Source organism: Lipotes vexillifer, unplaced genomic scaffold, assembly GCF_000442215.2.
Source record: "Lipotes vexillifer unplaced genomic scaffold, Lipotes_vexillifer_v1.1 scaffold965, whole genome shotgun sequence".
NCBI classification, from domain to species: domain Eukaryota; kingdom Metazoa; phylum Chordata; class Mammalia; order Artiodactyla; family Lipotidae; genus Lipotes; species Lipotes vexillifer.
In genome coordinates this window covers 1596697-1612294 of record NW_006769686.1, presented here as the reverse complement: position 1 = coordinate 1612294, position 15598 = coordinate 1596697, and the positions used below count along the sequence as shown (strand labels likewise).

The 15598-nt window shown below is 47.2% G+C and overlaps 1 protein-coding gene across 3 annotated transcripts; it reads left to right on the top strand.

The window, feature by feature from the left end:
• Nucleotides 1–12812: 12812 nt before the first annotated feature.
• Nucleotides 12813–15567, top strand: ZFAND2B (zinc finger AN1-type containing 2B). 3 transcript variants are annotated; one of them, XM_007445825.1, is made up of 9 exons: nt 12813–12878; nt 13154–13248; nt 13478–13609; nt 13738–13889; nt 14159–14251; nt 14327–14387; nt 14473–14540; nt 14872–14944; nt 15166–15567. In XM_007445825.1, the coding sequence occupies exons 1-9, from the start codon at nt 12824–12826 to the stop codon at nt 15208–15210; spliced, it is 774 nt and encodes a 257-aa protein (XP_007445887.1). In that variant the 5' UTR covers nt 12813–12823; the 3' UTR covers nt 15211–15567. The 3 variants fall into 3 exon arrangements, with proteins under 3 accessions (XP_007445887.1, XP_007445888.1, XP_007445886.1); XM_007445826.1 differs by lacking the exon at nt 13478–13609 and having other exon boundaries at nt 12824–12878; nt 15166–15210; XM_007445824.1 differs by lacking the exons at nt 14872–14944; nt 15166–15567 and having other exon boundaries at nt 12824–12878; nt 14473–14667.
• The last annotated feature ends 31 nt before the right edge of the window (nt 15568–15598 follow it).

Here is a 15598-nt window from a genome sequence, read left to right as displayed (position 1 = left end):
TCCTTCCCCTACTGCCCTGGGGAGGAGCAATATGTGGGGAAGCTGGCTATCAGATGGAGCCAGAACGCCCTCTGCCTGCCTGCCTGCCTGCCTGCCTGCTGTCCTGGGCCTGGTACAGTATCTGGGATTGGTTTTAAGCTTGTAAATAATTTTACATTTGGGTTAGTGGATGTGAACAGGGCTAGAAGAGTCCTTCCCACTTGCTTTCCTGCCTCAACTCTAGTCTCATTCCACGATGCCCCAAGCCCTGGTGGTCTGTCCCTTTCTTTTTCCTCCTATCCTCAGGGACCTGTGCTGCTCTGTCCTCGTGTCCCACTTGGTTGTTTAGTTCAGGCACTTTATCATTTTTCTCTCTTGTGCCACGCTCCGCTCTGCTTTATTTCCCTGCTGTGTCCTGTCCTTAGCAGCTCAATCCCCACTCTTTGCCAGCTCCTCCTTCCCAGCAGGCCCCAGCTAAGCTTTAGGGAGGCTCCTGTCTAGGAGGTGCAGACAAAGCCCGGGGTGGTGGGTCAGGTCAGTAGTTATGCAGTTGGTCGCTGTAGCCCGTGTATCCTCCACTGCACCTTTGCCCTGGTTCATCCCAGCCTTTCCCAATGCAGGATGGGAGCAGGGATCCCACAGCACATGCGCCAGCACTACGTTAGTGAGCAGGAGCTCTGTCTTGTGGGGCGAGGGGCTTTCTTACTATCTTAGGGAGGAATAAGGAGACCTGCTTCTCTGGGCCATGGTCCAAGTGTGGTGGGACCCCCTACTAGGGTCAGGAAGTGGACAGTAACATCTGTGCAGGTGTTGAGTGGAACAATAAAGTATTGATGGCTAGAACTGCTGCTGCCTGCCTGCCTCACTGTGAGCTGTCTCCCTCACTCTGTGCTCTGCCCTTATTTCATTGTCCCCCACCTCGCTCCTGGCTGTTTATTTACCTTCGTGCAAAACAAGGCAAGAAGCAAGGATTACCCTGACAGACGTAAGTAACCTGCCCTTAGCCATGTTCTCTGAATCTGTGATATGCTTGGTGAGATTGAGCACGTACAAATAAATTGTATGCAGGAGGAAATTGCTTTGGCTTCCCAGTCAGTAGAAATTTGGGACCATAATGATTGTTTTTTACAGTGTTGCCCGCAACCTTAACACTGTCTTCTCAAGAAGTCCTCACATGTCTACATGCTGACAATTAACTCCTTCGGTCCTCATTTATCTATCCTGGGAGAACCAAACAAGCAGGACCTATACCTGTATTAAAAGTGATTCCAGGCCCAGGAACATTAAAGAAATGGTGTCTAGTGCTAATTGAATGCAAGATATGTGCTTGGCACTCCTCTAGGTGATTTATATTAACTCGTTTTTCCCTCATGACCCTGAGATAATAGATACTGTTATTTCATTTTACAGATGTTGACTTTCACAAGGCCACGGCCTTAGTACATGGTGGAGCCAGAATCCAAACCCAAGCAGTTTGGCTCCAGCAATCACCCTGGAACAGGAAGCCCCTGTCCATTAGTAGGGCGCAAATGGGAAGATGCTCAGGGCGTGGGAATGATAGAGCACCAATCTGCATACTATCTCAGCTTCACAAAGAGTGGTCTCTTAACAATCCTTGCTCTTTGGGGGAGAACAACGTTAAAGGAAAGCCCAGAACTGGGCAGATGGCCTTTTTTATGAGTTCACATCCTCGGCCTTCAGTGGAGACACCATATGGCAATGCTACCTGGCTTTTTGAGGTTGACTTCTATGCTGCACCTCTCTTAAGCATGTGAGAAATTTTTCTTTTCCATTTGTTTTACATTTGCCTGAAAGACTCAGGGTTTCAATGGCCCTCCCTGTCTTTTGTCACTGAAGGCGTATGAATTTGTAATCATCGAGAAATTTCTGAAGAGAATGAGAAAACTGTTATAATCATCAAACAGGCAATTCAGGAAAAGTAGAATTAATCAGAAAAACAATGACTGCCGTCTGCCCCACCCGTAAACTATTTCCTTGTTAAACTTGCAGCTTGAAGATAGAGCCAGAAGCCTGTAGTTGGGTCAAAACATTAACCATATGTTTGGAGTTCCATGAGAGTCCATTCTTGACACTTGCCTTGGTCTGATGGTTGCTATACGTTTGTCTACAACTTTTTATTATCAGGTGTCCTGGCCATTTCCTGCCCCGTGATGAAAGAGACAAGAAGAAAGCTTTTCATACAAGTGAAAGAAAAATGAGCAGAAATGTGAAACCTACAGTCAGGCTAAAGAAAGAAATGAAGAACAGGCTGGGGGAAAAAGGGTCGGTTACATGTTTATGTTTGCAGGGGGAGGGCAGTGCCCCTTAGCTAACTACACATTCAAACAGCTAATAGTGTAATGTTGCTGCTCCTAAACTTAACTTTAGGCTGCATTACTGGAAAGAATATAATACCTAGAGTGTACTGTGCACAAGTTAGACTACTTGCAGAGGATGGCTTGCTATGCTTGTGGACAAGCTGGCAAATAGCAGAGTGCCAGAAGAGGATCACCAGAGATGAAGGCTGAAAATGTCGCCACGTGGAGCGTATGGGGAACTGTGAAGTAATGGTGCTGAAGCCAAGAAGGGAATGCTGAAGTAAGTCACGTCAGCTGCCGTCAGACTTTGCAGGGTTATCTGTAGTACTGCAGAGGGCAGAAATTAAACCTTTGAGAAGAGATTGATTAATAATAGTGTAGGCAGAATTTATTTTTCTGGTCAGAGATTTTGCAAAACAGATTTAAATGATCTTTAAAAGTACAAAGATCAAGGACAGAGAGTATAAGAATTTTCCATCATGCAAGCAAGGCCAGTATATCACCATGTTTTGCTTTTCGTGTCCAACTAAAGTCTCTTGGACTTCCTCCTCCTGCTCCCTTAAATGTTGGTTTTTCACTGCGTCTATCACTGGCTCACTTTTTCCTTGCAGTCTGCCTGGGCAGTTTCACTTGTTCACCCATTCAGTTTCCACTCATATGCTGATGACTTCTAAATCTTAGCTCCTTTCCCAGAACTTCCGACTAAGCATCTCCACTTGAATGTCCCACGAGCACCTTCTGCTCAACATAACAAAAACTGAACCCATGCTCTTTCCACTCTGCATTCCACCCCACTACTCCCCTACACAGATAGGCTTTTTCTGTATTTGCTATCATGCTTGTCATCACCACCAACTCGGAAGGTCTGCTTTTCTCTCATCCCATACCCAGAGTTGGGTGTGGAGTTGCTGCTAATTGGGTGTCCTAATTATTTCTTGATTCACCCCCCTCACAGCCCTGATTCACAACCTCCTCATCTCTCGCTTGGCCCAATGCAACAGTTTCCCTGTCCACACTCTTGACCCCCACCGAAATTTATGCCCAAAAAAGTAGCTAAATAAGTTAAAAATACAAATTGGGTGAGCTTTCTGCTATTTAATAGTAATCAAGGCTCTCCTCCTACAAGGTATCATTCAAGCTCCCTGATACGGTTAACAAGCCTTCTGAGGGACTTCCCTGGTGGCTCAGTGGGTAAGACTCTGCGCTCCCAATGCAGGGGGCCCAGTTTTTTGTTTTTGTTTTTTTGCGGTACGTGGGCCTCTCACTGTTGTGGCCTCTCCCGTTGCGGAACACAGGCTCCGGACGCGCAGGCTCAGTGGCCATGGATCACGGGCCCAGCTGCTCCGTGGCATGTGGGATCTTACCGGACCGGGGCACGAACCCGTGTCCCCTGAATCGGCAGGTGGACTGTCAACCACTGCGCCACCAGGGAAGGCCAGGGGGCCCAGTTTTGATCCCTGGTCTGGGAACTAGATCCCACGTGCATGTCGCAACTACGAGTTCACATGCCACAACCAATACCCGACGCAGCCAAATAAATATTTTAAAAAATAATTTCAATTAATTTATGAAAAAAAAAGAAGCCTTCTGAGATCTGCCCTTGCCCTGTCTTGCTCTTTACACTACAGCATCAACCCCAGACAGATTCCTTCCTTGGCTCAGCTGCACTGCCCTCCACCCCTGCTCTACACCCACACCCCTCATCCCTCCAGTTGCTAAACATTTCACTTGTCTTTTCAGATGTATTTCAGACCACGTTCCATTTTCGAAGCCTTCCCTGATGTCCCACATCACCCACCCCGCCCCCCATAGCAGACCTGCTCTCCTAGTGCTCCCTCAGTATACTGCTGTTTTTCCACATATCACGTAGAATCTTCATATTAGTATGGTGTATGGAGTACAGAGGTGTATGTGTTTATGGATAGATAGCTGTTGACAAGAGGCCTCAGTTCCTCATCACACTGACCTCTTCCTATGGCTGCTTGAGTGTCATCACGACATGACAGCTTCCTTCCCTAGAGCAAGTGGTCTAAGAGAGCAAGAAGAAAGCCATAGTGCTTTTTATGACCTAGTGTCAAAAGTCACACTCCATCACTTCCACTGTATTCTATACATTAGAAGCAAGTCACTGAGTCCAGCCCAAGCTCTTTAAGGGAAAAGTAGAAAAAAATTTGCGGACTTTTTTTTTTGGCTGCACTGCTTGTGGATCTTACTTCCCTGGCCAGGAATTGAACCCGGGTCATGGCAGTGAAACCACTAGTTCTAACCACTAGACCACCAGGGAGTTCCCTTGTGGACATATTTTAGAACCACGACACCAAGCTTATCTGGAAATTATATTCAAGAATTTGGACTGGCAATCTACCCATTATAAAAAATAAAGACAATGTATCAACATATGGAAAATGAACAAATTTAGTAATAATGAATAATATACACAGTTAAACAACTAACAATACACATATGTTAGATTATTTAGTATATGTTAGTCGTAGATCTAAGTGCTTTACATGTATCGTTTTTGTAACGTTCACCATCATGCTTGGATGTAGGACCCCTTTACCATTTTACAGATGAGGAAACTGAGGCTTAGTGAGGTAAAATGGCTTGCCCAAAGTGTGATGGCTTCTCATTGCAATGGCTTCTCTTGTTGAGGAGCACGGCCTCTAGGTGTGCAGGCTTCAGTAGTTGTGGCATGTGGGCTTCAGTAGTTGTGGATCATGGGCTCTAGAGCACAGGCTCAGTAGTTTTGGCCCACGGGCTTAGTTGTTCCACGGCATGTGGGATCTTCCCGGACCAGGGCTCGAACCGGTCCGTGTTCCGTGTTGGCAGGCGGATTCTTAGCCACTGCGCCACCAGGGAAGCCCCTTGAGCCAGATAATTATTTGTTGGTGGTGATAGGGGCTGTCCTGTTCATTGTCGAATGTTTAGCTGCATCATCTTTGGCCTCCACCCATTAGATGCCAGTAGCACCCTCTCCCCCACTATCCCCTTACCCCTCTGGACATTGAACAACTATGGGGTAGAGGCCATAGGTTATTCACCTCTATGCCCAGGGCCCAGTATAACATCTGATAAGACTTGGTCAATATTTAGTGGGTTGAATCAGATACATGTGAAATCACTGTGTAACCTATAAAATCATATGAATTTGAACTATGTGCCTAAACTAGGTCTATAATTAATCCACAGGAGAGCTAGGGCACTTCAGGACAAGTGACTGAATATTGTCACAAAGATTGTATATCACGTACCTGAGAAAGCAAGGCAGACCTCAGTGCAGGCAGAGCCGTGCTGGTCTCTCCTGGGGTCTGAAGTCGGTTCCAATCAAAGAGCTTTCACACCTGGTTATTTAAATAGTAATATTTAGATATTTAAATAGTACCTTGCTCTGAAAGGGTGTTTGATTATTGATAACCCATGGAGAGATTTGGGATTTTCCACACTCTGAGAAAACCACCACTTAAGATTCTTCTTTTCAGTTGCTGAGGAGGTTATAGAGTCGATTTGGGGGAGGCAATGTATAATGAAAGAGCACAGGACTTAGGGCCATGCACAAACCTGGGTCCAGATCCCATCTCCAAAAGCAAGTAACTTCATCTCTCTCAATCTCAGTTTTCTTATCTTCAAAAGGGGAATACATAATATCCACTTCAAAAGGTTTTCATGGGGGATTAAATAAACTAAGAGATGAGTAATAGTAGGACAGGACAGTTAGCAAAACGGTTTTTCTTTTCCTCTCAGTATGCACTGTTTCTCTAAGAGTCATTTGAGGAGGAGGAAAACCACGAAACTAAACATACCATTAAACTAAAATTTGAGTAGAACTGGGCCCAAGACATCCTTGCTGGCATCCTCACGTTGACCTTGTCTGCTTTAAACCTGCTGAAGCTGAGATAAGAGGTGTCTGGCCGTGACTGCACCTGCTATTTTGTAGAGGAGCCCATTTCTCCTTTTCCTGTGGCAGGCTGCAGCTCAGCTTCCCACGGCTGAAGCACAAAGCTGCTTAGCAGGTCTGCGTGTGCTTTGTTGGTCTACAATAAAAGAGACTTAAGCAATGCTCAATTGCTAGTTGATATCTTCTGACACAGCTTGTTCAACATGGAGAGTGTTACTGGACTTCTCTCAATGTTCTCCTTTATTCCCTTATTCGGAAGCAAGGAACCTACGTCCACACTATGTAGCAGGAGGTAGTGGCTTTGGTCTGTTCATCATCCTTTTAACTCTTGGGAAGCTCCTAGGCTGCTGATCAGCATGCAAAGCTTAATCTGGACTATAACCTATCAGTCAGGAAAAGTTTTGCCTGAGACAAGGGAAACTGTGAGGGCTTCATTCTCTCTTGTGGTCTTTGGGGTCTCTGACAGTTAAAACATTCTGGCTTATGCTCAAGAGAGAACTTCCAAGATTTTATTTTTAGGGTTCTCTAAGCTTTTGGTTATCTGAGCATTTGTGGAGTGGGAGCGGGGAAAGAGGCAGTGTTTCTCTTTGTTTAGTCTGTTCCACACAAGGTTCCAAAAAATTGGAAGCCTACCACTCTAAAGCAATGAATGTAGAGAGGAAAAAAATGAATAAATAAAATTCTTAAAATGAAATGATTATAGTTTAACATGAAAAAAATATTTAAAATCAGACAGCTATATATTAAAATAAAAGGATTTATAAAGCCCTGGAAGTAATTTAAAATTAAAAGCAAGTAAACAAAAATAAACATAAAAACAAGTAAACAGAATATTAATGTGCAGAATATAAGATCACTGTATCAGGAGTCTTTGCAGAGCTGTGAGAGGAGGATCTCTAAAGTTGATTGGGAAATTCAGTGATCATTCCATTACTACCACCAGAGCCACCATCATATGTTGATGATACACCAGCAAAAAGTTCCATCTGGGTGAATTAAATGTTCACTTTTATTAAGGTGAGCTGCCACAACAGGTGTATCACAAAGGAAGCTTTGGGTTGCAAAATGTAGAAAATATTGCTAACAAGGACATTTCCTCTCTTACGTAACAAGAAGCCAGATCTGGTATCCCCGGGTTGGTTAATTTATTAGTGACCCTGGATCTTTTCCATCTTTCTTCTTTGCCATCTTCAACATGTTGGCTCTGCTTGGCTCCACTCATGGTCATAAAATAGCTGCCTGAGTGCTAGATGTCACAGGTAATGTCCAGAGCAGAAATATTATAAATTCTCATCCAAATAAACTATATGTACACATAAATCATTCATGAGGGAACTGATAAAGAATACAAAAAATCGGTTCTCTGAGTGTTTTCAATAAAAAAATGTATACATATCAGAATGAAAAAAATTGCTAGGTTAGATACTAAACTGATGAACATTCCACAGGGCTAAAAAATAACAACTTTTAGGGCTTCCCTGGTGGCACAGTGGTTGAGAGTCTGCCTGCTGATACAGGGGACGTGGGTTCGTGCCCCGGTCCAGGAAGATCCCACATGCCGCGGAGCGGCTGGGCCCGTGAGCCATGGTTGCTGAGCCTGCGCGTCCGGAGCCTGCACTCCGTGACGGGAGAGGCCACAACAGTGAGAGGCTCGCATACCGCAAAAAAAGAAAAGAAAAAAAAAAAGTCAAGTGTCAGGCATGTATGTGTGTGTTTGCGTGTGTGTGTGTGTGTGTGTGTGTGTGTGTGTGTGTGTGTTGGGTTATAAAATGTATTTCCTATCGTGAGTAATGGTTAAAAAGTTTGAAAAACATTGACTTAGACCATTTAATACTCATCCTAGGAGCTGCAAAGGTACCTATGCAAAAAACAACTACTTGGAAAAAGATGATTAAAATCAGAGTTTTGTCCTCAAGGATGCAGCTGGGGAATGGCTATTGGGTAGAGTGGGCTACAATCGAAGACTGACCAGGTGGTGCTTGGTCCTGTTTTTCTCATCCTCCAACCTCCTGAGCTAAGAGACATGCCTTATACCATTCTGGCTGCTGTGTGCCTTTAAGTGACCCACCACCTGCTTCATTACTTCAAGCTCAGGATGGCCCAAATACCATAAAAGTCATCCTTTATTTCCTTTTGTGACACTAGTTGTCCCCCAAATATCTGTTCTCCTTCACTGACATAATAATTGAAATTTTATCTGGACACATAGCCACCCAGCTAAAGACTACATTTCCCAGCTTCCCTGGAGTTGGGTATGATCATGTGACTAAGTTAATGATTTATACAATTATAGCTGGTCTATACAATGTTCACAGAAGTGATTATATGCAAATTCAAGGTCATTGAATGACGGGGGTGGGGTGGGTGGAGGGTGGAGGGGATGCCTTCTTCTCCGTCATTCTGCTGCCTAGAACAAGGACTCATTTGGTACCAGGTAGACAAAGGCAACACCGTAATGATGGTGAAGCAACAAAATAGGAGGTGTCCAAGTCCCCTACAGGTGCTGTCATACCAGCCAGCCCTGGATAATTACATAAGCAAGAAATTAAACTTTCTTGTTAATGCCACTGTTTCTGAGTCACTGTTATGGCAGTTTAACCTATATCCTACCCAATACCCTCTCCTTATACATTGTTAGTAGGAAATGGTGCAAGGTTTGAAGTGCTGAGGTACATAGACATTTGACACATCTGATTTTAAGGTGTGTGGACTTTAAACCATACTCCCAGACAGTGCCTGTTTGTCTTCATATCTGGGCTCCAAAACCCAGCAGGGTGAGGATTAGATTGAAGGTCAGAGGAAAAACAGTTCTTGCCTGTGACATGTGCTGCTTAGATTAAACCATATGAAATTGCTGTTTTTGTAAATTAAAAAAAAAAAAAGTCAACTATTAGCAATTTCATATGTTTAAATCTAACAGAACTGATGCTGGATTCCACAGATATGGAGTCTTGGAATTCACAAATAGCAAGCTCTTCAACAGCTTTTCTTTCTGAAGGGCCTAGGTCAAAAGCTGAATCCCTATGGCAGAGGACGCTTAGGTGCATACCCGGATGAAGAGTCTCCTGTATGTCAATAGCCTGACTGCGGGTGTGATAAGAGAGTCTGACAAAGCCTTGGGAAATATAGTGAATCTAATGGGCTAACATAACTATTTTAAAAGGGACAAAGTGAAACTAATGAAATAAAGGCAGTTAGCCACGGTTTTGTTGGAGGGTGTAGACTTTGGGAGGAGGCAAAAGAGGTAATGATATGATTTAAACCCATGTGTGTAAGCTACAAAATCAGTCTCTTTTTATGGGGCTGTGTCCCATCAGTCATAGTATTGCAGATAACAATCTCTTCCTGTCCCTCGGTCAGTATGACAGTATGGTAGTACGGCAGATGGCAAGCCCATAGCTTTTATGTTACAGATCCAATGGTCTTGTGAACACTGATTTTTTTGGCCTCGATTCCAAATTCCCAGGAAAGAATCTGATTGGCCAAATATAGCAGATGCTCTTGGTGCCCTGTGCCTCGTCTGCTTGGCACATCTTGGACTTCAGCTGTCGCTGTGGACAGTTCCTATGAGCTCAGATGCCTTCCCACCTCCAAGCTGAGCCAACTTCAGTATTGCTGCCTCAGGGCTTTTCCCAAAGCCCCTCGTAGCTCAGTCAGCTTGCACACAGGTACTGGTTGGCTGTGCAAGGTGGACATGGGGGACTTATCACTCCCAGGAGAAACCTCCAACTTACAGAAGACAGGAGTCAGCCCAGCCTCCTGTCCTTTAGAAGGATGATTCTGAGGTGTATTTTACATGCTTCCTCCTAGGGCTCCCAGTGGAATTGGGAACCACAGTAGTAACCAGTAACACACATTATTAGTTTTCCTTCCTTCTCTGTCTCCCTCCTTCCTGCTCTCTTACTCTGGCTAGGACTACCTCCTACATGAATTATCTGCACTGAAATCCTTGTCTCAGGTTATGCTTTTGGGAAACACATAGTTACCCAGTGTGGGTCAGATGACCACTCCCAGACCAATCATCTTTGGCAGAAACATGGCTGCCCAGGGCCTACCCCAGGGTGTGAGGATGGGTTGAGGGAAGGAGCTGACAAAATTTCCCTGCAAGAGTGGCCAAAGGTGTTCCATACACTCACTGAATGTTGGGCTGAACTTCTGCATAGAGGTAGGTCAAGGTGTTTCCCACAGATAAAGTCATAATTTTTTCTCTGAGGGAATTTCCTGGTGGTCCAGTGGTTAGGACTCAGTGCTCTCACTGCTGAGGGCCCAGGTCCAATCCCTGGTTGGGGAACTAAGATCCCACAAGCCGCGTGGCATGTGCAAAAAAAAAAAAAAAATTTGTCCTGTGTACTTTATGGTTGCTCTGGGAACAGAATTTCTTTCTTTCTTTCTTTTTACCATTTTATTCTTTCAGTGATATATTGGAAAGTTACTTATTTTAAAATTTCTATCTCATATCTAACCTCTATACTGAGCTTTCATTAATTCTAAGCATCATCCCTAGTTCACGCCATCATCTCGTCTCTACTATAGCAATAGACTTCTACCTAGTCTCCCTTCTTCCAATCTGTTCCCCACTCTGAAGCCAGAGTGACTTTCCCAAAATACAAATTGGATCATGTTACTCTTCTGCTTAAAGCTATCTACAGTTTCCTATTATGTTCATGTTAAAATTCTCAACAGTAATGTGGCCTCCATGACCTGAGATTTGACCCTAACTCTCCAGCTTTATCTTCTGCTAAGCTGTCTCTTACACTCTAAGATCCCGATGCTATAAAGCTTTTAAAAAGCTCATCTAAAGGATCTTGTTCCCTCTTATCTCCAGGTTTTTGTCCTTGCTGTTTCCTCTGTCTGGAATACCATCTCCTTCCACCCCACTCCTTTCTCCCTTGGCCTTCACCTAGCCAACAGCTTACTCACCCTTCAGATTTTGGCTTGAATAACACTTGTCAACTCCAGAATGGGTGTACCTGAAACGCACTGCCGTATTACCTGGTAGATCCTAGTCTATGCATGTATCATCCCGTGACAGGCACGTGGGAGGACACTCAGTATGTTGAATGAAGGAAGGAAGGAATTGAATGGACTCTCTTGGGTTTTCTGGAAGGACTGTCCAAGCCAGCTTGGTGATTTTCACTCTAGATGAAGCTGACTCACTTCCCCCAAACATGAGACTCAGGCCTGGCCCATCAGAACAACACATACCCTGGCCCCTGGGCCACAGGTCAGGACTTGGCAGATAATCCAAGTCAAGGCAATCAGGCCCAGTCAGAGCTGACATTAGGCCTTCTCCTTGAGGAACCAGGAAAAAATGGTTTTAATTTTCACTAGCCTTAGAGCTGTAAGGATGTAAGAAGCAGGCACAGGGAAACAGAGCCAAAAGTTGGAGAGGGAGAGGGAGAAGAGAAGAAGGCTGGCTTCTCGTCTCCAGCTGTAGCCTGGTTCTGTCTCCATTTTGGAGGACACTGTTCAACTCTAAGTTTATTTCACCTGTTTACTTGTCCCCATGCCCAAACTTTTGGGAAAATAAGAGTGCAACCAAGCCAACGCATGAGGGGCCAGAGAGGCATGTGAGAAACAAAATGTGCTGAAACAGAAGGTCTCAACCTGGGGCTCCCTAAGGTAAAGCAGGACATCAATTCAGTGACTCTCTAGCTTCATTCAAGAAATATTTAATAAGCATTCAGCATATTCTAGGCATGTGTTTTTCAAAGTGTAGTACATGGATAATGTCAGAATTCTCTCCTACACTTCCTACTAAATCAGAAGCCCTGGGGGCTCAGGAATCTGCATTTTAAAGCAGCTCTTGTAGGTGATTTGGATTCACACTGAAAACCACAGTGACTGAGCTGGGTGCTGGGGCCTACCTAACACAAAGCAAGGCAGACGTGGTCCCTGACTTACCAGTATATTTATGTGGGGCAGGGGTAGGCAGGGGAGTGAGGGAACAGCTGATTACAATAAGGTGATAGAGTGCTAAAACAGAACCAGGGAGACCACAAGAGAGGCACTTAGCTCAAACTGAGGAGGGTCAGAGAAGTCTTACAAAAGGACATCGAAGCTAAACTTGGAGGAGCTATAGCCCTGAAGAGAAATGTGTATTTCACAGAAACAAGGGAGTTGTCAGCTCCTGGAGAGTAAGTACAGCAGTGGCTGCGAACGAAACGGCTAGTCGGAGAGTGTACAGTGAGAAGCGGACTAAGGACCCAATTGTGAAAGACCCCAAACCACCCCAGCCCTCCAAGATGTCATCGGTCCTTGCCTTCGCCTGCCCTTTCGCCCTTTGTGGAGGTAGGCCCGCGCTCAAGACAAACCATCCGGCTCCCAGCCTAACGCAACAGGAGGGGCGGGGATCGGCTCTTCCGGGACGCTCCCCCGCCCCCCGGGGACTGCGCTGGACGTGCCCGCCCTGCGCGACGACGTCAGCGCGCCCGCGCGCGCCCGGGGAGGAGTGGGAGCTGCGGGCCTGGAGGCGCTAACGCTCCGGTAACCCGGGCTGGGCAGTGGGGAGGAAGGGGCGAGACAGCGAGTCCCCCCAGAGTGCGGGGTCGCGGTTTGGACCCTGAGCGGGAACCCTAGAGGAGCTCAGCATCGCTTCCTTTCCCAGCAGGCCCCGTCCGGTCCGGCGATGGAGTTTCCGGACCTTGGGGCTCACTGTTCGGAGCCGAGCTGTCAGCGCTTGGGTGAGGGGGTGAGGGGCGGAGCAGGCGGGAGGCGGGGCCGGGCGGAGAAGGGCTCGGAACTGCAAGTGGCGGGAAGGGTGGACTCTCCCGGGCTGGAAGTGCCCAACGGGGGCGGGGCTCGAGGTTGGGGCGTGGCCTAGGAGATAGTGGACTAGGTCAGGGGTGCAGTTCACTGCGAGTACGGCGGCGTTTTCGTTCCCCTGAGCGGAAGGCTTGAGTGAGCGGGAACGAGGTCGAGGCCCCCCTGGACCTGCAGTCCAACCCACTTCCTGCAGATTTTCTGCCGCTCAAGTGCGACGCCTGCTCGGGCATCTTTTGCGCAGACCACGTGGCCTACGCCCAGCATCACTGTGGATCTGCTTACCAAAAGGTGAGGGGGCGGTCTGAGGGTGAAAGGGGGCGGATGGAGGATGGCACGCAGAATCTCTGGAACCCCTCTGCCTCCCATTTCCTCTCTTTTACTGTCTTTCTGAGGCTCAGTGCTGGGAACATTGTTTCCTTTTGCGTTTATGGGGGGGTCATGTCCAGGTTCTTTTAGGACCAGAGATTTGGCTCGTTTGGGAGTAGGCCACAGACCGACCCCTGCTCTCTGACTGTAGGATATCCAGGTACCTGTATGCCCACTCTGTAATGTGCCTGTTCCTGTGGCCAGAGGGGAGCCCCCTGACCGTGCTGTTGGGGAACACATTGATGGAGACTGCCGCTCTGATCCAGCTCAGCAAAAACGTAAGGTAAGTGTTGGAGGGGTTCACCATGGTCACCTGGGACTACAGATGCCTGGAAGTCTGTACAACTGTTAGGATGGAGTTGAAGGGGGATCAGAGTCTCAGCAGAGACAACCCTCCCTACTCCACCTCAGATCTTCACCAATAAGTGTGAACGCTCTGGCTGCCGGCAGCGGGAAATGATGAAACTGACCTGCGACCACTGTGGCCGAAACTTCTGCATCAAGCACCGTCACCCACTGGACCATGATTGCTCTGGGGAGGGGCACCCCACAAGTAGGGCAGGGTAATTGCAACCAAGTCCTCTACTTGCCTCTGGGACCATCCCATCCTTCTGAGCCATCCCATCCTTTTGAAACTGACTCAACCTCTGTCATTATGGTTGGGAAGCGTCAACCTGTCCCCTTTGGCTAGGGAGTCTTTTTATTTCCTTTGAAGTGCATGTTTTCCAGACCTTGTGGAGGAGTTCCCCTGCAGACCTCCTTGGTCAGGCCAGGGAGGAACATGCAAGCTGACCGTGCCTGGAGGCATGCCAAGAGTGTGTCTTCCCTACAGACTGGCTGCCGTCTCCAGAGCACAAGGCCTAGCTTCTACAAAGACCATCCCCAGCCCAAACCAGACCTTGCCTTCATCTACCTCTGCCAGCAGGTAGGCCTGCCTGTTTCTCCTCTTCCTTTTTTCCCTTCACATCTCTGACCTCAGCCTCTTGAATGTCTGCCATAGAGCCACAGCTCAGTCTCCATCCCGGACAGCCTCTCCAGTGATTGCTTTGCAAAATGGCTTGGTGAGTTGGGCAGGGGTCAGATGGACAGAAGCAAACCCACAGAGAGTAAAGTTCAAGGCAGCTGGTCTTATTTTTCCTTTTGCAGAGTGAGGATGAGGCTCTGCAACGAGCCCTGGAACTGTCCCTGGCAGAGACCAAACCCCAGGTCCCAAGGTACCTTCTCTCTGGTGAAAGAGGGTGGGACATGGGCAAGGGCTCAGTTTGGAGGGAGGTAGGTGGGACCACTCTCATCCAATGCAGGATAACTGTTAGGAACTTGGCCTCACAGTTAAGCTTTTGAACTATAGTATATGACCTTTGACAAGTTCTTTAACCCATTAGTCTTAATGCTCTCTATAAAATGGGGACAGTACTAATACCTTATAGAACCCTACCTATGAAAATTGAGATAATACTCACAAGTGCTCAGCACAGTGATGCCTAACAGATGAGATGCTCACATTTTAGATACTGTCATCCAGCTTAAGCTGTTCCTCCCTCCCAGTTCTCAGGAGGAAGAAGACTTAGCTTTAGCACAAGCACTATCAGCCAGCGAGGCAGAATACCGACAGCGGCAGGTATGAGGACGGGGTAGAGACAGGCTCTGCGCTGGGAGGAAGTAAGGAGTTTACGGGGGGTTGGGGGGGTGCTCTTCCAAGCAGTAGAGTTTTGGAATGGTGGTTATCCTTGTGTTTTCAATATGACTCCAGCCCATGCTGAGCTCTGCAGTGAGGACTGTCCCCCTCATTTCCTTGATGTCGAACCCTGTCTTCCTCTCCTTCCCCTCCCCTTGCTCCAGGCTCAGAGCCGCAGCTTGAAGCCGTCCAACTGCAACCTGTGCTAGGGCCTTGGGCTTGGGGAGGGAGGCTCAGCTGAGGAGGACTGTGGCCCTCGCATCTCTAGGGTCCACAGGGAGAGGAGGCCCGGAGCAGCCTAGAGTGAAGATGAGGAGTGACATGGAGGCCGCCTGCAGGGAGCATCAGGAGAAACAGCTTGTGGAGCTGAGCCTACAGATGGCTCTGCTGGCCTCTCCAGCTGCATGGGAGAGAACAGCTCTGAACTGTTCCCTGGCTGGGCCCTGGCCAGACCCCACATGGCCCCCTGCATCTTGACATCCCCCGTGTACTGGGGCTCCCCCCACGTGTAGGGGGCTGGGAGGGGGGGCTAGAAAGAATAAAGAATCTTGGAAGTCAGTAAGACACCAAAGTGGTGTGTTTTTTTTCTCCTCTCCA

Coding starts and splice junctions, on each gene's coding strand:
- ZFAND2B (XM_007445824.1), top strand. CDS start 12,824: ATGGAGTTTCCGGACCTTGGGGCTCACTGTTCGGAGCCGAGCTGTCAG. Junction 12,879..13,153: donor GCCGAGCTGTCAGCGCTTGG/GTGAGGGGGTGA, acceptor CACTTCCTGCAG/ATTTTCTGCCGCTCAAGTGC. Junction 13,890..14,158: donor CACCCCACAAGTAGGGCAGG/GTAATTGCAACC, acceptor TCTTCCCTACAG/ACTGGCTGCCGTCTCCAGAG.